General features: G+C 38.7%; 1 protein-coding gene across 1 annotated transcript; it reads right to left on the bottom strand.

The window, feature by feature from the left end:
* Window positions 1-2,094: 2,094 nt before the first annotated feature.
* On the bottom strand, window positions 2,095-19,061 carry LOC140170209 (hemocyanin AA6 chain-like). The gene is given in 12 exon segments (XM_072193544.1): window positions 2,095-2,733; window positions 2,736-2,902; window positions 4,149-4,335; window positions 4,766-4,873; window positions 5,724-5,798; window positions 6,734-6,901; window positions 7,524-7,676; window positions 8,289-8,468; window positions 9,293-9,451; window positions 16,866-17,182; window positions 17,185-17,432; window positions 18,983-19,061. Coding segments are annotated over 11 exon segments (2,049 nt in total). The 5' UTR covers window positions 17,414-17,432; window positions 18,983-19,061; the 3' UTR covers window positions 2,095-2,427.
* Between the last annotated feature and the right edge of the window lie 2,366 nt (window positions 19,062-21,427).

Here is a 21,427-nt window from a genome sequence, read left to right as displayed (position 1 = left end):
GGGAGGGGAGGAGAGGAGGAGGAGAGGAGAGGAGAGGAGAGAGAGAGGAGAGGAGAGGAGAGGAGAGGAGAGGAGAGGGAGGAGGAGAGGAGAGGAGAGGAGAGGAGAGGAGGTCGAGAGGAGAGGAGAGGAGAGGAGAGGGAGGGAGGAGGGAGGAGGAGGAGAGGGAGGAGAGGAGAGGAGAGGAGAGGAGAGGAGGAGAGGAGAGGAGAGGAGGGGAGAGGAGAGGAGAGGAGAGGGGAGAGGAGAAAAGAACGTTATGAACTTTGAGCCTCCATATCTCCAAATAACAAAACTATAGGGCCTACACCAAAACAAGCTGTGGAAAGTTGCGTTTGGCAACCGGACTAACCCTGGGGACTAATCACGGAGGAGGGAGATTACAAGCACACATGTGCCCCACCCACACCCACCCCTACAAACAAACACACGGGCACACCCCACTTACATCCCCACACACAATAAAAGTCTAATAAACAAAAGTATGATCGATCGGTTGTTTTATTTATTTATATACTTTGTATGAGGAAAAATGCAGTAGGCTACTCGTCCACTCGTCCATCACTGTGCGCCACCATTTTACTAAATCGTGTTATCTTTTGCGAAAATGGCGCTATTTCTCTAGGCTAGCCGCTGCACCAACGCGTTTCAACGAAATCAAAATGATGTCTAAATTGTCGTACATTTTCCATGTCGCAAAATCGCAGCTGCGATTTTGCGACATGGAAAATGTACGACAATTTAGACCATGGTCAGTGGAGTAGCCAGTGGATGATTTTATATGACTGAAAGCAGTCGTTAAAAAAAATATTTAATCAGCTAATTAGCACTAATTAAACATTTTGAATAATTAATCAGGTCTGATAATGAAGCCACTTTTTATCACCCTGTATACATATAGAAGCAAGTATATGTATATTTTGGTGAACCTTTTCAAGCTCTGTTAGATTTTGTGGTCCTCAGATTGAGTTAATAGGTCTACTCCTGAAAAGAAATATAGGCACTCCCAAAATATACCACATGTTCATTAAAAAATTCATTGTTACACCCTATATTTCTTCTAGTACACCTAAATATTGACTTCAGGTTTGGTTCATTGTAATCTATGTTTTTATGCTTTCTAGCAATGTATACTTTTACATACCTGTAACTGGTACATAAAAAAAAGTATAACCATTCATCTCAAAATTTATGTTTTCAGTTATGAAAACAGTATGTGACGAAAAAGGGTCTCAACTTGTGACTTTATGACCTTATACATTACAACAAATATTGGTATCGTGTAAATTCGTCCAAATTTTAAAAATAAATCGACTTATAAAGAAGACTAAGAAGATGCTCCGCGAGACTATATTTACACCCAACATTAAAGTACTTGAGTTCTTATTCCATGATATTTTTCACTAGGTACAAAATAATATCGAAACCATGGTAAATGTTAGTCACTCTCCAAAAATTAATATTTTAAAAACTAATTAATTCAAAAAAAGTGACACCAATGCTTGTTTGATAATAAACATTCTTGTTTCATTTCACCCGGTAATTCATAGTCAAATTTTGTGGAAATTGATACCAATATCCAGAATTTCTGCATCCATTGCTATATTTCTATCAATGACGGTTTTGTTGTTGGAAAGATAATAAATTTACAGAGATTATAATAAGTGCATTGACCTAGAGGCCCTGATGCCCTATCGAGAGCTACTTTACTTAATATAAAATATCATTAATCTAAAACTTAAGCTACAACTTAACTCATACATTACAACAAAATAATATATGTATCTGAGTAAATTCGCGAGATTATACGTGACAACAAATCCAAAAACCAAAAGACAAAATGTTCACCAAACAAAGTAACAAACAAATCAATATCAATAGTGCTATACAGTTCACTATCATGACTATAGACTGAATCCTTCGCTCATTTGGCTAAATACCAACAATTCTCTATTACACGGTTTTTAATGAGAAAACAAATGTAATTCTCGTGCACGGTATTCTCCACGCGACAAAACATAATCAATTAAGAGTAGAATGTTGAATCCCCAAATGACCAAAACTTAATGACCCGAGTCTTTTCTTGTTTTTAAACCACTGAATTAATTGTAAAGAGCACAGATTTATGATGAGTTCTCCTTTTTTGGGGACTTGATAGGAAAACACAAGTAGAGTTGGGAAATCAATGTCCATCAGCGGATGAATTTGGGAAACTTTTCAGCAAAATTGTAAAATAATGATAGAAAACATTTCATTTAAATGCATATTACTCTGAAATGTGCACATATTCTGCTCTATAGCTTAGCATTTCAGTGATATTAAAGCACTTTTTTCAGATGGCCTAGAAGAAAATAGTCCCTCTTTCTTTTCAAGCACCGCCCAACCCTAATTGGTGGATGGTTTGTTTAAATATTAAAATTACATGAATTAGACATCGGGTGCCTCTTGGTGGAACTTAATGGTAATGGGGATCGTCAGCATATTGGGGAAATCGTCGACGAGTGAATCAATGTAAGCTTTCTGAGGAGGGTACTCTTTGGAATCAAATTGGCGATCAAATGGGAAACCCATGGCACGTTTGTCTGGGTACTTCTCATCCTTCACGCCACAGTAGCTCGTACCTTGATCCAAATCATCTGTATCGACATGCTCCCAATTGGTGAGCATGACAAACAGGTCAAAGCGCATCCCCGCAGGTGTTCCGCGAGGTACCAACATATGCAGTGGCCAACCGCAGGTACAGTAGCGTTGATCTCGGCATTTGCAATCGCCGGTACTCTTTTCGTCCAGACCCGCTTCCGGTTTTTGAGCAAAACAAGGATGTCGTCGTGTGATTTACCAGGTGGTTTGATGACAGATGATAAGGTGGAGGAGCGCCCGATGTTGTTTTTGCCTGGTGTGACTGGTAAAATAGAAAGAAACGAAAAGGGTAAATCACGATAGGACGGTCTTGCATTGAGGCGATCAGGATCGAGTCCTCAACGCAAGACCCCCAAAAATTGTTTCTTTGTCGTAACCTAACTAAAAATTAGGGGTATGTAGTTGTTGGGTCCAAAAAAGTTTGTCTCTCAAAACAAAATGGCCGCTAAATAAGGTTTAGTAGGATAACTTTACTCATCAGTGAGGTGATTTTTTTTGCCCTCACCAATATGGCGACCAAGTGGTTTTACTTTTTCGGTCGCCGTCCGCTAAAAACCAAATAGAGGTCAGTGGATGACGTAGCTTGTGACCTCTGTGACCCTATCCAGTCGTCTATCCCTTTATATTCAGTATCAAAGTTACGTAATGTTACTAAGTCAACGGGATCACGCGCTTGAGCAATGAACCACGATCGAAACAATCTCCATCCAAATATAATGGCACTCGAAGGCATACCAAAATAGCGTGATCCGGTAACCAAGAAAATTACGTAACCACTTCGATGCTGAATTGATCCCTGTATGTCAGCGCTCTAATCGGACATAATAGAACAATAAACTCTGCAGTGCGTTGGTTTTATCAGGCGGGAATTCGCCAGCGAAGTATTACGTGTAATCCGATTATCACTACGTCAACTGGATCACGCTTTTGAGTTCTGCACCACGATCGAAATGATATTCTCAATTTGGTTGTGCCGAGAATTAACGAACGCATGCTCTCGCGATTCAAATAATGCTTATTTTGCACGCTGTTTTTGAGATGTTGAGAAAACGGTGACTCTCTACCAAAGGGTATTTGTGACAATACAATGATAAAAATGATGTTGATTCTATTAATCTTCTGATTTATCATCAAATGAAACTCTATATACTTAGATAGATTTTTGACACTTAAGAACGGAAAATGTCGAATGCTTTGTTTGACAAACATTCTCGTCCAAAACATGTTGTTAGCTATAGATGAGTTGACCTCAATGTTTATCAACAAAGGCAAGGGACTGGTATATCGATATGCTTGAGTGAACCCCATGTAACCACTTCACTGTTCAATAGCCTTATGTGATGTGGCGGGAGTTTTAAAAACACGAGCCCTGAACCAAATATGATGCGCGCGCATACTGCCAGGCAAAAATCATTGGAAATTGTGATGATGCGTGCGCATACTGCCAGGCATTGACGTCAGAAGTCAACTCATCTATAGTGATAAAAGAGAAAAGACAAGTGACTTACGGTCTTCTACGAACTTGTCCATTTCAATGAACAGTCGTCGTTGGTCGGTCAGTAGGATAGGTTTGCCATGCTGGTCGATCTTAGGTGCCATAAAAATACGGAAGGCTGCTTGTACGTTTCCACCAGTGTTGTTGGTAACTGTGAACTTGTACGAGAAGTCTTTATGGTTGACTTGGTTTACTTCAACCTGCGATGTGATAACAGCAAAGCGTAAAATAATTACCAAAATTGACAAATATTATTACTTAGCTTTTAAACCAGTTTGTTAATCTTATACTGTATGCCTCCGGCCATGCCGTAGTAAAAAAAAAAAGCGGCTGGACTTGAGACTAACAAAAAGTTTATGGGTTTGACTAACGAATCACGAGGTTCAATCCCATGACAATATTACTGACAGGCTCCAATCATGTTATTAGGCAAACATGCAGGCTTACGTCTCGAAGCTGTCACGCGTTCGCATTTGTCACAGAGTAGTGTGATGTTCAGAAAATTCTTAAAATACCAAACGGATTCAAGCAAAGTAAAGTGTGCTGAGGCTTGTGGATCAACGTCTAGGCGTTGTGCCTGTGCGTAGCGCACTGTAAATCAATGCGCTTTATTATTATTTTTTAACTCACGTAGACAGGAGTATGTGGTTTATCGGGATCCACCTGCTGCAAAAACATGTCTTTGGAGATGTCAACTTTCTGTTTCTCCATGCGAGTTGTCAAGATATTCCCCGGAGCCTGGGTATATACAATCAAAGAAACGTATTAGTGACCGTACAACACGAATTTACCGTAAAGTCGGCCCGATCAATTTTGTTTTATTTCGTGTTTAGAAGATATAGGCCTATATCATAAGCTTTAAAATGGTAGGCCTATAGATAGTTAGATACCATTGACTTCAAACGATATCCAGAAGCGGGGTTATGGTTTGTTGAACTTTGCTTCTCCAACAAAATTGTACCTTTTTCGGTTCCACATTGCTGGTAATAAATATCAAACAGTCATAATTGGCGGTCATTTCAAATCATCCCCAAGTCAACGAGGTTTAGGAATGCCCTCTCATTGTTATGTTGGTTATACATACCTAGACAAAATACATTGCTTTGTTACCCACCACTTGAACAGGATTTAGCCAAAGCAAAAAAAAACTAGAGCTATTTAAGAATTCTATAGACATAGGTAGAATCTTATTTCCTCTTCAACAATAGGATTATTGATTGGTTTAAACTTGAGGTGTTTGACTGGCGCTATCAAAATGAGATACATGTAGCACCAACTTGAGGTACCTCTGAATATACGACCCGATGACCCTCGTTTATCGCAAATGTCATCATCAAAATGCCATAAAAATTAATACAGAAACTTTCACATTTTCATATTTCAGCAAATTTGGCGAAATCGAAAAACAAAATAAATTAGATTTTTGCTGCATTTTTTCAAAATTTTCTACCCGCTGACCCTTTTTCATCTTGTCTACCCAATGTCCCATTTTTTTTTTCAAAATATTCTACCCAATTACCCCCTTTTTAATTTGTTTATACCAGTGACCCCCTTTTTTTAACAACATTATTTTCTTTATGTTACTTACAAGTAGGCCCCTACCTCCCAACGCCGGTATGTACGGCATAGGCTTATCCGTCACTTCTACAAAGTGCTGATTTGTCTGTAAAAAGTATAGGAAAAATGGCCCCAAAAATGGCAAAAGTTTTGATAAATATACCCAAAATCATGAACTGTCTGTGCTATATTTGTTAAATTATGATCCAAATATCAATTCACCATCGAAGTGGTTACGTAATTCTCTTGGTTACCGGATCACGCTATTTTGGTATGCCTTCGAGTGCCATATACCTTGTGTGGTGATTGTTTCGATCGTGGTTCATTACTCAAGCGCGTATCCCGTTGACATAGTAACATTAGGCCTACGTAACTTCGCTGGTGAATCGCAGACGGGATAAAGGTCTACTTTTTGGCCAGAATGAAGATTTCTGTTGAAAAAGGCTACATTTGGAGATCTGTCCTTATCCACGAAAACTCTGGCTACGGGCCTGAGCCCTTCGGGGGGCACTTCAATTTGAAATGGATATAGGTGTATAGGGCTGGCACTTTCGCACTAAGGGGCATTCGGTGAGAGTAAAATTTAGAAAATATGGGGTCATTGGGTGAGAGCATGATTTTTGGCATTCGGTGAGAGCAAAATGTAAAAAATATGGGGTCCTTAATTGGGTGAGAACATGACTTTTTTTTTAATGGAATCTTTGGGTGAGAACCGAAACAGCGCCACAGAAACCTCGAAAATCGAATTTCTAGTTCTAAATGGCTTCAAATTTCTTTGTTTGTTTGTTTTTCAAAATAAGTAACAAAATCATTGATAAATGAAAGTTGCTGTTCAAATTGAACTTGTAAGGGTCTTTTGGGTGACAGATCAAATGGAAAAATAAGGGTCTTCGGGTGACAGAGCATGTGTTCGTAAAAAATATGGGGTCTTTGGGTGACAGCGATGCTGAAAAAGGGGGTCTTAACAGCCCTACATGTACGCGTCACCTCCAAAGTTGGAGTGCCCCCCGGGGCCTGAGCTCAGAGAAAAGAGATTTTTACCTCGATCGACATGTTATCTACTGAAATGTCATCAAAACGTAGTTCTTCATTGGTGTACGGGTTGAGTGTTACTTTATGAGAAACAAAAATGCCATCGATAAATTTATGCCAGCGAAAGAAAATTGGATCTCGTATTGCGGTTCCTGTGTCTCCCATTACTCCATATGCCTGTCGAGATGGTGAAAAAAAATATTTGAAGTTATTTCAAGAAACGCCCACGGACACAAATTAAAGAGTATAAAGAAACACATAGAAGCTCTTAGACACCACACAGGATTCGATTCCTGCCGGCATTACTTGCTTTAAACCAGCAAAAACTGACAAAAACTCATATAGAGTCACTCAAATATTAAAAAGTAACACAGAAAGCTCGTAAACAGTAACACATAAATTTTAATAAATCATTCAACATATTTTTTGTCTCATCAAGTCCTTAAAATTAAAGTTTTCAATTTGATATGCCACATTTCAGTTTAATGCACTAGTGAGCAATGAAAAACCATGTCATTACTTTCTTATAATTATATTACACTCAAGAAGTTATTTGTGAAACCTAATAATTTGTTTTGAGATGAAAAACTGAATTATAAATCACTTTTTAGTTTTTGCCATTTTTGCCGGCAAAAACTGGTTTTTTTTGCCAAGTGGTTAAACCAGCGGTTTTTTCCACCTGCATGACCTGTGGCAAAAACCTCCGAATCCTAGAGACACCATAATACGTTGTCAACCATGTCAATTAAATTTGAAGACTTAACATTTAATGAAGGAATATACCAATATTATATTTTACCTGCTCATAACGTCCATCTGGGTCGGTAATGACAGAAGTGAGGTCATGTCCATAGTTGTGTACACTGCCGTACAAATCCATATTCGGAGAACTGATGCTAGCTTCAACAGCAGCACCCAGATTTACGATGTTCACGGGTTCTTGTCCTGTTTTCTGCAATGTCCACACACAAAAGATGTTACAATGATTTGCTAAATCGTATGTCATTAATGTCATTAGCGGGGAGTGAGGAGGTAGGCCTACTGAACTTTAGAAGTGACGTGTATGTGCCTACCGGTTTCGAGAAGTATGAACCAATAGCCTATAAATTCAATAAAAAGATTCCAAATTCAAAGAGAATTTTACAGTTTCTGTATTATTTTATGACATTTTGATGAAGATAATTCTTGAAAAAGGAGGCAGCCGAGTAAAAAATTTAAAAAAAGGGGGAGGGGGTATATCGCGCAGGACTTAAAAACGGTCATCGGGTTATGGTATATTCGACTTTAGAAAAGGATGGCTGTTGACAGGTACATGCACACATCACTTTTCCTATTAGGAAGGCAACGGCTTTACAAACAAATTTATATGTTTACATGTAGAACCAGGGCTTAGCTAGCGACCCGTCCACCCGTCTTTTTGGACGGGCAATTGTCATTTGAGACGGGCAAAAAATACAATTTTGGACTATTTCAGACTATTTTAGGTCATATCAAAAGACGGGCAACTTCGAAATCCTAGCTGTACAGTAGAACAACAAATTATGAAATTCACATGAGATCTTACCGTTGTAAACGTTCCCGTGTTGATGGCGTCCAAAATCCTATGGTAATGGTACCTTTGGTTATTGACAACCACTGGGTTGTTGGGATCGTCAGCGTAGTTGTCAGCCAGGGTCATACCAGATGGACGAGGGCTGTATTGGTGAGTGCCATAGTAATCAGTCAAGTGAGAATCATAACCCTCCTGTAAAAATGATTATTGCGATACTATTAATATACTCTGATCAGCCCCGTGATCAGCTCGTAAAAGGTGGGACTCATAACATCGGATTGATATAAATGGCGCACACAAAAGCGCTCAGAATATTGATCAAGGTTGCCCCGCAGGGTTACAAAGAAACATCGCTCAAACACTGAGTGCCATAGTAATCAGTCAAGTGAGAATCATAACCCTCCTGTAAAAATGATTATTGCGATACTATTATACTCTGATCAGCCCCGTGATCAGCTCGTAAAAGGTGGGACTCATAACATCGGATTGATATAAATGGCGCACACAAAAGCGCTCAGAATATTGATCAAGGTTGCCCCGCAGGGTTACAAAGAAACATCGCTCAAACACAATATCGATCAAGCTTAACTATAAATTAGCCCCGATCCTGAAGGATGAGGGACATGAAGGGGTAACAATTTAAAATCGATAACAGATAACACACCTTGATTTCTTGCCCTGCGGGGCAATTATATATTGGAACTCGATTCAGTTGCAAGTCCTCACTATGAGAGTTTCCGGCCACAGCCCTGCCGGGCCTTGATGTTTTATAAGCTCTGACGGGCTGGGGGCTTGTCTAATAGTAGACCCATATAAACGTTTCCTTAATGGTAGAGTTTTCTCTCCGGAATTATCAATAAACAACATTATGGGCTCATTATAGTCAAACAAAATCATTTGCCTAACTACTATACGAATTATTGATCAGTAGCACTGACACTGAAATCCGCTGGCTGATAAGCTGAAGAGCACAGTGGTGGAAGATTGTGTGAATAATAATGCACGTTTCAATTTACCGGAATGGGAAAGCTCCAATCCTCATAAGGAACAACTCTAGGGAGTCCTACAGCCATCCTTTCAGCATCGTAACGTGCCAACATCTGCTGGTGCATGTAGTAGAACAATTCGCCCTCTCTGTCCTTTGTCTTGCCGTTGATCCCACTCCAAGGGTATACCTTCAACAAAATAATTCAAAACTATAGCTAAAATGTGCTCATAGAGCACAAAAACCCAGCCTGAAATTATTATTATGAAGTTTTATGCGACTTTTGACCCAGGCGAACTTGAACGCAAGAAACTTAGGGGCTGTGGAATAATTATGAGCCCGGGGGGGGGGGTAAAATTTCCGAACGGCTCGCCAAAATCGCTTGCCCCCCCCCCCTCGGCCCGCCAAAAATCGCTTGCCCCCCCCCTCTTGAACATGCCAAATTTTTGGGATCCCAAATTCCAAACTTTAAATGGTCTAGATGTATGTTGTGTATGTTGCGAGCGCAGCGAGCAGGAAAATTTGCATATTTAAGCGTTTCCGTACCGTTTTCCTAAACCTTTTAGAGCGTTTTATTGAAAAGGTGCCCTGTGAATGCGTGCCAAAAATCGCTTGCCCCCCCCCCCACGTCTATTTTGTCCCGTAATAAACTTTTTAGGCTGCGTCTTAAATGCAGCGCCTCAAGCGGTGACCTGTTTTTACTTTAAAATCGTAGCGGCTCTGTCATTGGTTATTATCAAACAAAGCTATCGCCTCAATTCTATACAAACCACGATTAGGGGCACACTTAGAAACTTGCTTGACAAAACTTCGAAATTCTTTTGATATGGTAATCTACAGAAGATCTTATCTGATACCCTGATAACACATAGGCCTACATGATTCTACTATACTATGTTAAATTTTATAAGACGGATTCAATTATTATTTCTTCTTCACGAAAGAAAAAGGAAATTATCTGAATTAAAATTCTGACGGGGTTCGAACCCACAACCTCCGGTTTCACAGTCGAGCGCTTACACTACTGTGCTAGCAGTTCTGTCAGAAATGATTTTGTTCATTAGCTCTTATTGATTACGAAATTAAGCGCATACACTTGAAATGCTATTGCCGCACAGTGTCTTCGACCCTATATCTTCATGGCAGGAATCGCCATGGTAGGTTAAATCCACAGCCACGAGTAGCCATTTGGTTCAAACCTTTAAAGCTCTTTTAAACTAATAATTAGTCGAGGGACATAACTAAGGCTACTCACAATAGCCGGGTAATCGATCTTGGTTGTGCGTGATTAAGCTTGCATACCCCATTGAGGTCAATGGTCATCGACTTTATACTGCCTACAGTGAGTGCAGCTGTACTACACGCTGCACGCTGTAGTCCATAACAGGACCAACGCAATATAAAATGGTCAAATTTTGAGTTCAAAGCGCACGGCCAATTTTCAAAGCGCATTCTAGCGACTATCATATCTGTTCAACACGTATTTCCAAGTTTATGAGACCAAATCTGGTTTCTTGAGAAAAAATCATGACGGGAGATATTCATCATTTTCTAACCCGGTATCAGAAGATTTTCGTCTGATATCAAAATCGTGCATAGCAATTCACGTGTATCGATCCCGTGTATTCATTTTAGTGTCCCTTCTGCACCAAATAATTATTAGCCAGGCGGTGTCGGTGTGTGCCGCACTTGTCTCTTTATAGCCTACTGAATCTCCAATCAATAATGAACCGTTGCCTCTGACTATGCGGTTCATATGCAAATGCTTATCAGTAAAAAAATTCGGAAGTGGCAAATGCATTATACTCACGGGGGAAGGGCACTAATAACACAAATGACCATACGGGTATGCTCCCCCGGAAAGACCCCCCTTTTTGGATTTCGCAGCTCCGAAAGACCCCCCTATATTTGACCAAAATAGAACTCCGAAAGACCCTTGATTTTGATAAATTTAGCTCTAAAAGACCCCAAAATTGTTCATTCCTCATATTTCTGGGATTTTCAAGCAAAAAGCCAAGAAAGACCCTTGATTTTGACTGTTCGCAGCTCCAAAAGTCCCCATATTTTACTTGTTCGCAGCTCCAAAAGACCCCCTTTTACTGGTACGCCCGCATCTCCCAAAGAACCACCACCTAAAAATTCCGGGGGAACATACCCACCAAATATTGTTGATGTGCCTAGGCTACTGCTGACATTTGATCAATATAGGCCTACTATTAACTTGGTGATAGTAATACTAGTAAATTCAGTACTTATAATATATCAACAACAAAATAATAGTCAATCTTTCTAATATTAATAATACAGATGATATTAATATAATTATAAAGAGTTTTGTTGCAAAAGCCCTTTATACATCTACTTTTTGACTTTTTTGAAAAAAACAGCTTTTTCAAAAATTGTTCAATTATTACTAGTTCGATTTGATTCATTTTGGTTTTGAATAAAGTGTTGATAAATAGAAACTAAAAGAATATGTTTGGTACAATTTTCAAGCCTTCCTATTTATTTTATTATTTCGTTTATATCGTGCCTTTTGTGGATGTAAGGGCTTTTGCAACAAAATAAATTTACCCCTTTTCTAGAAACCATCTTTGCAATCAAATTCGAACCCATATTTTGCACTACTTTATGTATCTTGACTAATGTTTTCAAGAGAAAAATTGAAATATCTCATTTACTTTGATTAAATTCGGCAAAATGTCATTTTTTTAGTATTTCCGAAGCTACAACTTTTGTTAATCAAAACGATTTTTTTTCAAACATAGTGACCCAAAGACAGTTTCTTTTTGGTTTTAATAGGTAAAGATTATCATGGCTAGGCCTATACATCAACATATTTTGACATGCCAAAAATATTCCCCTTTATAGGCCTACCATTTGAATTTAGGCCTATCCTGACATGTTTCTACATCACATTCGCGATATCGAAACGGTGCAAATACCTATACCTGTGCCAATATTGGCTCCCCCTTGTCCCGCCAAAAAGCTTCCCTATAATTCAACACCCTGGGATAAGTATTGGCACTGTATTGCATCACATCACCCCCTCCCCTGCACCTCATCCTGGTGCGGCACTCTTTGGTGACAGATCGAATGGAACAATAGGGTGTCTTTGGGTGACAGAGCATGTGCTCGTAAAAAATATAGGGTCTGTGAGCTTCTGTGGGTGACAGCGACGCTGAAAAGGGGGGTCTTAACAGCCCTACATACTACATGTAGTACGCGTCACCTCCAAAGTGGGAGTGCCCCCCCCCCGAATCAGTCTGACTAAACTTCTTTGATTGATGCAACGACCGGCCGTGACCCAAGTTATGTAATCACTTCGATGTCGAATAAACAAAATACAACACTACATGTATTGTATGTCACACCACTCCACGCCATACATAAATTCTGCCAGTCACATTTCCCCAATATGAAATTTTTTTAAAGTAAAATTTTAATTTTAATTTTACCTCATTAAAGTTTGGCGGAAGCGGGGTTCGAACTCACGGCGGCGGACTGCTTTGGATACACTATGAACCCAGCGCCTTAGACCACTCGGCCACTTGTCTTCTTGGAATTCATTTGAAACTTATTTGAAGATATAATCGCAACTTCAACATAGGCCTACCACGTGACAAGCAAAGGCAGAAAACGCACCATATTTTGGAATTTTATTTGCCTAAAAACATTTATGTGTATTATTAGCGCTCAATTATTGTTAACTGCGTGTTTTATACAAAAAAACCCATTAATAAACATAATAACTGGGCGTCTGTATGGACAATACATTATATCGATTTTGACACGTGCTTGTGTCTCAGTACATTTCCATGGTCAGTAAAATACTATAGAGGAAAACCTACCATTTTCTTGTACACACGTTCGACTGATGTTTTTATCAATTACATAAAAAATCCATTTTAGACCCCAAATGTTTTTTCAGGAAATAAAAGATTAGATCACCATAAAAACGAAACAGTAATATTTTGCCGGGTCTAATGTAATATTCACATAGGATTTTCAACGTTTTTTCTATCCTTATTTTTGCTCAATTAAAAAAATATTTTGGCGTATATAAAATTGAAATAAAATTCTCTGCTTCTTAAACGACATCAAATGTGCCACAATTGGGTATCACGAATCGTTATATATGATGTGCAGTTAATATTCATATTTTCTTTTATACAGAGGATGCTTCAGTTTTGACAGGAAAAATATTTTCTTGAAAACCCTCTCACTCGGTTATTTTAAAAAGGTAACCACGCTTCCCTAGAATGTGCAATAAATTAGCATTAAAATTTTTCTTATTCTAACAGCAAGCGTTTCTAGAATGTATTATGGCGAAATGTGGTGTAATTGTATGTATTGTATGTATAAACCTATATAAGGGACGCACCATTGGATATCAAGGGGGGGGCTTGGCAGTTTTTGGAAAAGAAATTGTCACGCCATCTGATAAAAAATTGCTTCACCTCAGAGCCCCCCCCAAATGCGCATTGTCTCAAAAAAAACATTTTGGCCCAGTTTTTGGAGGCTCGCTTAACAGTTTATATGTAGGCCCTACAGTCTCGCTAAAAAAACACAGTGTATGTACATATCGCATTAATAATACCGGTTCAAATTGATGATTATTTTTGTATTTTCCCCAAAAACCTTTATTTTTCCCCTCTGATCACGACCCGGGATCACGAAAGCTGACTACGCTCCTGATATGGACTCAAAGAAGAACGTTTTTCGTGCTACGCGAAATTTAGGTGCTACAAAATGTAAACTGTTTGCTTCATCGAGGCGCTAAAATTGCTTCACCGAGGTATATAGGCCTACTAAAAATTGTCACGACTCAGCCCCCACCTTGATATCAAATGGTGCGTCCCTAATATTGTACCATGCCTGCCATGTATGCATGCATGCAGGGACCGTCTTTAAAATAAATTATATCAAGTTGGCAAGTTACTATTTTTGGTGAATATTTTGTATTGAACCATGATCTTTCTGACATAAACATTCAGAGAACACCTCAAGGAAATATGAAATGTCCCATATATATCTTTACATTAAAGTCGAAGCTGCAAGATAGCCTGAATAAAATTTTAATTTGCCGGCCAAAAATGTGATATTTTTGAACTTTTTCTTGACTACTTTCATGGAAACAAAAACTTACAAGAAACCTCGGTAAAACTGACGATTTACAAGGAATTCCAAGTCTCAAAAGAAAATCTATCCGTGTTATTTTGCACACAAAATAGTTCTTGTCTCAAAAATCCCAAAGAAGAATGCGTTTTATCTGTACTTTTTAGAATAAAGCTTCGGGACTTTAGGTCTCAAATTTCGTACCACGACAAAAGAAGTACAGTACATACATCTGACACAAAGCATACATCCTTTTGGCCTGATATGGAAACGTAATTAGAAGGTAGCTATTGTATTCTAACAATAAGATCGGGGTCAAATAGCTTACAAAAGGCTCCTCCGATTTATAGTGATCTACAATCAATCGGCAAGCTGCGAGTTATTGATTTTAATCAATCACGTATTGCACTCCCCAACGGTAACAGAAGGGTTTAGCCCAGGTTTAAATCTCATCTCCTCCCAGTCGTCATAAGCGAATTATAAGTATGAATTGAAACCCTCTAGAAGTTACCAAAGTATACCGCACATGGCGCTATTTATAAACCTGAAAGATTTCTAGCACAGGTCGAATGCGAAAAAGACGGATGTGCCCCTCGGCTTGCCAAAATTGCTTGCCCCCTAATTCGGCTCGCCAAAAATTTCTTGCCTCCCCCAATTTTACCCTCCCCAGGTGCCAAACATCCCATAATGTTAACAAATAGGCCTACATAAGGCTGTCAATCAGATCATCCACCCATGAAAGAAAATATTTCTTAACTATATTAAGAAATTGTTTACATAATAGTAGGTATATCACCTCAAAAATAATCGCAGCAGAAACGCGTTATTTAATGTTCCTACATTATTAAGCTTTATTAAAGCATCAAAAATCAAAAAACAGAATTGAAATCGGTCAATGCATTGTGATGTAATGTCAATTTAAAGATGCTCGTAGATGGAATGAAATCCTGCCACAAATGGCTGTAATAACAAAATTGGCACATTTCGAGATTTTGAAGGTTTATTTGGACGTTTGCTTGGAAAAACAGCGTTAATTTAAATAGCACATGTTAAATGCCTATCTTTCCTGACTTCGTTACAGAAAACAAAATTAAAAAATCCATCATTGAATAATTATAATAAATTAATCAAATATACTATTTTAGCCATTTCGGCCAATCTGCAGACAAATTAAATCTCAAAAAATGACTAAGTTCAGCTTATTAATATGCAAAATTGATGCCAATAGAAAACCGTACATGATATAAAGGTGCGGGTTTTTTTGCACACATATGTATACAAAGTTCTTTCAATTGATGACAAAAATACACAAAAAGTAATTAATTATGCAAATTAGGTAATTACAGCTAATTATGTATGTATGATATTATTATGCAAATTAGGCATGAGTAATTTTGGTTTTTTTTCAATATTTAATGAACGTCTGTTCATTCATCATAAATCTTTAAGTATGATCCTGTTATGAGGTTGAATAAATGAACTGCAGTTAATTATTTAAAAACAATACAAAAAAATTAAAAGTTTGACATTTTGACGGTGTCTGGAATATAATTTTCATTTTTACTGTAAACATGGTATGTGTCACCAATACTCAAAGCCAAGTCCGAAAAGTAAAAATTAAAATTCAGTTGCAATGAGACTTTAAATTAACATTTTGTCATCTGGATTAACATGGGAGGATAATCGGTAAAATTAACAGCAATTTTACTGTACCGCGTATACAAAAATAGTATGGTTTTGGACACACACAATGGCTTAGAGCTATTGTGGTTTGGAAAATTACTCCCTAAAAAAAAAACATTGATTAATGTTTTGCTTCAACTGGTTTTAGTGAAGTGTTTCATTTGTTGTCGACGGAATTAATTTACATGCTAAGAAAGATTAGTATTTCAGCTAAATGGTGGTAGTTCCTTTACTTCAGTAGGCCTATATTTACTGATTTATGAGCGATCTTCAAAAATCCATAAAAACAGGCAGTAGTTCTTAAACAAAACAATTTTTAATTTGGGGGGACCCGATGGTAGCCTCGGGAAGGCTTCACACACCTTATATTAAAAATTCAAACAATTTGGATAAATGAAGCATATGAAGAAATTCATTTATCGACATGGATGTTTTCTAAAATTGGCCAAATTTGAAGCGCGCCCTTTTCAATTCACTGTTATGCTTGCATGCACAGTGTAGCAGAATTATTGTGCAGCCACTGTGACATACCTAATAATAGGCCTAATTAGGCAATAGAAACAAATTAGTTCGATCTTTCGACCGACCATCGATGCTTGGTCGATCCTTATTATTTATGAAATCAATTAATTTACCATTGTTAATTGTGATAAAATAGTAATTTGTGCCTGTAGGAATATTGACCAATATAAATTTAGCGTTAATTCTGATTAATTAGTTGATAGTTCATTGATAACAAGCATCGAAGCAGCATCGACGGTCGATCCAAAGATCGTAAACATATTTTGTTTCTGGTGCCTTACCTGATGCCAGTGGAAATGGTGAGAATTCAACTCAACATCTTCTCTCCACCATGCCATCTTGAACTCAGGGTCACGATCATTGCCCGTGGTGAATGTCGGGATATCAGGATCTTCAGTGGCGGCCACCTCCTTTTGTTTAGCGGCAGCACGGTGAGCTCTGTAGATTGCTGGAGCCGTGAAGTAGCTATGCGGGTTTACCTCCCAGAGAGGAGGCGAGTGAAGAGGTGCGGTATCTGGGCGATGCAGAACGGCCACGGTGAAAGCATAAAGATATAACCCTTCATTGAGAAACGTTTTGAAGTGTTCAGCAGCTTTAAAAAGTCGTCAACGCTTTTTAAGGAGATCAGATAGTTGTACACCTCAGCAGCTTCTTTTACATGAGCGGTCTTGAAAACAGAGAACAGCTTTCCTCTTGGTAGTACCCCGATTGATGTGCGATCTGGGTAAACAAGGAACTCTGGTATGTCTCCTGGTGATGGGCTGACATGTTCTGCCTTAATGTCATAAAACCGGAAGAGGGACAGGAGTTTGTCTTGGTTGGTACTCATTTCGCTTGCAAAGCTGCGGCTATGAATTGAAATCGAAAGAACGAAAATAAGAGAGTTGATCTATAAAATAAATTGTGAAAGTAATCCTACTGATAAAAACAAATGGAATCGATTAATAAGCAAAAAGGTCAAAGGTCAAAGGTCGGGTGGTATGATTTTGGCCTGCTTTTATTAGAACGATTGCGCGAAATCATCAGCGCGGATTCAGGGGGCCTCCCCCTCCTCGCCCCCCCCCCCCCTCCCAAATGATGTAAGATATACAGGTCCATGACCCTGACAAAGGCTAGCATGAGCAAATGGCTGTTTACTTTAGTGATAAAGGCATCTTGCAATTTTCTTCGTAGTTATAGCCAAATTTGTTTCCTGTATAGGTAGCTTAATAAAAATTCCTTTAAAAAAGGAATGGGGCGCCCATTGTGAGCTTGGTCGTGATGTGGTGAATTTCATGGTGTTTAGATTTGTCGTATTATTATCTCTTGCAAACCCGGTGACACCTCATTATAGAAATCAGACACAAATTGCGCTATATATAAAGAAAGTTTTGCTACATTGCAACACAATAAAAACCTAAATGCAAAATGAGATCCTGTAGGTGGCTCCCGAGGGGGCTTAAAAAACTAAATGCAAAAAGAGGTTTTAAAAAATATTGTTTTCCAGAGTCAAGACGCAGGTACGTATCATTATTAAGCCTCATATCACTTATTTATTGTCGAATAAGTGCAGAGTAGGTTAGATATGAATATTAAATGTTAGACCAAAGTCGCTCAAAGTACATGTACTATACACCTGATCCGTGTACGTGTCTTTATTAAAGACAAATTCTTGTTTCTGTTTGAGCAATGATATAAAATAGTGTAAGAATGATGCACCATGCAAATGCCTTCAATTGGATCTTCATTTTGCAAAATTTTCCAACTTCGGAGTGGGTATGCCTATAGTGGATAAGTACCGTAGCCATTTTCGCTTCTGCTTTCCACATTTGCCAAGTTATGTTTAACACAATTTATAGGCATACAATAATAGGAAAAACTTTTCCATGAAAGACTCTGTCTACTTTAGATCCGCTACTGGCGCGCGCGAACACTTTTAAGTTACTGTTTGAGCCCAAACCAGGTTAAAATTTGGTGTTTACTTAACCAATTCAAAATTGCCTACTACATTTTATGTAAATTGGATAATTTCTGAAGTAGTCATCGTAGTCGGCCTATAATTTTGTCAATCAATTTGCATCGTTCCAATCTCGTTATTCGAAATGTTAAAGTATAGCCTAGTCACGAAGTCGTTGATTGTGGGCACAAACCAGTGGCGTAGCCAGGACTTTTTCAGAGGGGGGGGGGCCAAACTTTGACGAAAATGGTCAAAAATTGGCTAAAACTGACCAAAAAGGGCGGGGCAAAACTTCTCACAGGCTCACAGGGGGAAGCTGCCCCCTGGCTACGCTACTGGCACAAACACTGACTAAGGCCGAAAATGCACAAAGAACAACACATTTATCAAACTTCATCCTTAAAGCTGTAACTATACATGAAATTTCACTAATAATTTATTAAATGTTAAAATGTATCCTACCTGTTTGCAGATACGTTCACTTATGGCGACGACAAAGGCTGATATGATAATAATAGTCAGAGTGGGCAGGAACGTAATATTATTTCTTTCAAAAGTATAAATAGACGTGACATATACCAAAATACAAGGAATTTGTTTAAAACCCATTGTTTGTCCAAAATTCCATTAATGAATTGTCCCCGGGAATTGTCAAGGCCAAATACTACGACAATTACTTTCAATTTTGAGTGTGGGAATATAAATTTCATTTACTACAAACTGTCCCCAAAACAGCCTCTTAGCTTCGTAATTCACTGTAGCAAAAAAAAAACCCATTAACCCCAGTAACCCTAGACCTACTGGGTATATTTTGTAGTACGGACTACGAAGGGGGGGGGGGTAATTTTCAATTCTAAATGTCATAATTATACGTCTACCGTTATAATGTGTAGCTATGGTCAGTGGCGTAGGCCCTAACTAGGGTTGGTAGCGCCCGGGGCAAGAAACAAAATTGGCGCCCCTACCCCACCCGAGAATATCTTAAACGCGGGCAGTGGCGTAGCTAGGAGCTAAGGATACATAATCCCCCCCAGACAAGCGAGCACCTAGACCAGTGACTTTGGTTCGCGTAGTGAAGCCGATACTGCTTAGCAACGACTTTGACAAGGACGCATACCCAGACGCAAGCAAGCAGATATGTTCGCGTCTATGGAACATGTTGCATTTGACGCGAGCGATAATACCGCAACAATCACGCAAACGAGCGCGTCTTTCTCTCCAGACATGAACGCTTATTTCTCCGCGTCCGACCACCCGACCAAAATCACCTTGGATACGTGGCTTCACCTACTGCCACGGTCAGGGATGGGCAGTCATATGTCTAGGTGGTATGTCTATGATCCCCCCCCCCCCCATTCTTGAAACAATTGCGCGTGGAGCGCGTATAATTTTGGACATATAAGGCCTATACACGAATTAAATTTGGTTACTGGAAGTTGAATATCGGTCTTAAAATGTTCTTTCAATTGATTTTGTGCTGAAATGCGCGCTTCGCGCGCGACAAATTTGACTTTCATCGCTTGGAGGGGCGCAGAATCGATACTGAATTGGTCAATTTGGCGCCGGGGCATGTTGCCCCCTCTTTTGCAGTAAACGAAGATATTTTTTTTGGTAATAAGTATAGGCTACAATGTATCCAATCCTGCATCTAGGGTCCCTAATATTGAACAAATTGATCCGTGTATGGGCCGCATACCACGATGATTCTAGACATTACGTCATGAACTTATTTTAAACTTCAGTAGGTTATTTTCATATCACGCCACTAGTATTTTGAATTGAATAATGTTATGATCAGTTCCCTGGATAATGTGGTTATTAATTGTTAATTTCTTATGCATGATGATTTCAGTGAATAGATCGTCAACAAGTGTGAACTGTATAGGCCTGTTATCAGCCTTTGCATCGGGGCTTGAGATTGGAATTTGGAATTCCAATTTCCTTTCTCATAAAGTAAGGCCTAAGAGTAAACTTGTACACATTAGGAAACGAATTTGGAGAAAACCTTCTGTTAATAAAATACTATGCTGAGCCACCAGCCTGGGTAATGCTGAGCCACCAGCCTCCAGAAATTTCAGATGATTGAGCTCAGTAATACATCAAAGAATGTCTTCCAATTCATGAAAACAAATAGATAATCAGCTTATCGGATTAAAAGCTTAAAGGGAAGGTCTTGCTGCTCAGCGAGTGTTTGTAATTATCATCAGGTTTTCTCCAAATTCATTTTCTAATGAATTGTGTTTGAGAGTGGGCTTCTCTCCTTTCCCTTGCTATATTCTTCCATTTCTTGCTTTGTTTATCAAAGCTATCTGGGCCAGCATACATCTCATTAGCCTACACTGGCTATCCAGGCTTGAGCATTTTTATTGTATGAGCTTGGAACGTACCATGGATTTCCCACCAACCTGGGTAAACAAACAAACATAGCGAGATATAATAGCACATAATTAAGTCACCAATTTCTAACTTTAGTAGGCCTAGTTTATTTAAGGAAAATTAATACTCGTCTCATCATTGTGTCAAATGAGGTATCAAAGTAGGTGTCTTTAAGAAATTGCTTTTGTTTTAGGTGTTCGAATACTTTTTGTGCGCAAAATATTTAAAGGCCCATTCAGTGATGCCAGCGAAACAAACTGTAATAAAATAAATAGTACTGTATAAATTGCTTAAAAGTGAAGGATATGGCCAAGTCACTAAAATTGTCATTAGGTATAGGCGAAAAACGAGGAAAAAATTAGTATCGTCAAAGTAAAGTCCAATTCAAATACTTTCAACAATTACTGTTTCATGCAAAATGCCCTATCTTTAATACACGGCTTTTGGCTTAAGCAGTATTTTTTGAGGCCTCATTTTACTGCAATTAAGATAAATGAAGTCATGACAACAAAAACATCGAAACCGGACACA

This window comes from Amphiura filiformis, chromosome 14 (genome assembly GCF_039555335.1).
Source record: "Amphiura filiformis chromosome 14, Afil_fr2py, whole genome shotgun sequence".
NCBI lineage: Eukaryota > Metazoa > Echinodermata > Ophiuroidea > Amphilepidida > Amphiuridae > Amphiura > Amphiura filiformis.
The sequence above is the reverse complement of the archived record's forward strand: the minus strand, read 5'-3'. Positions and strand labels throughout refer to the sequence as shown.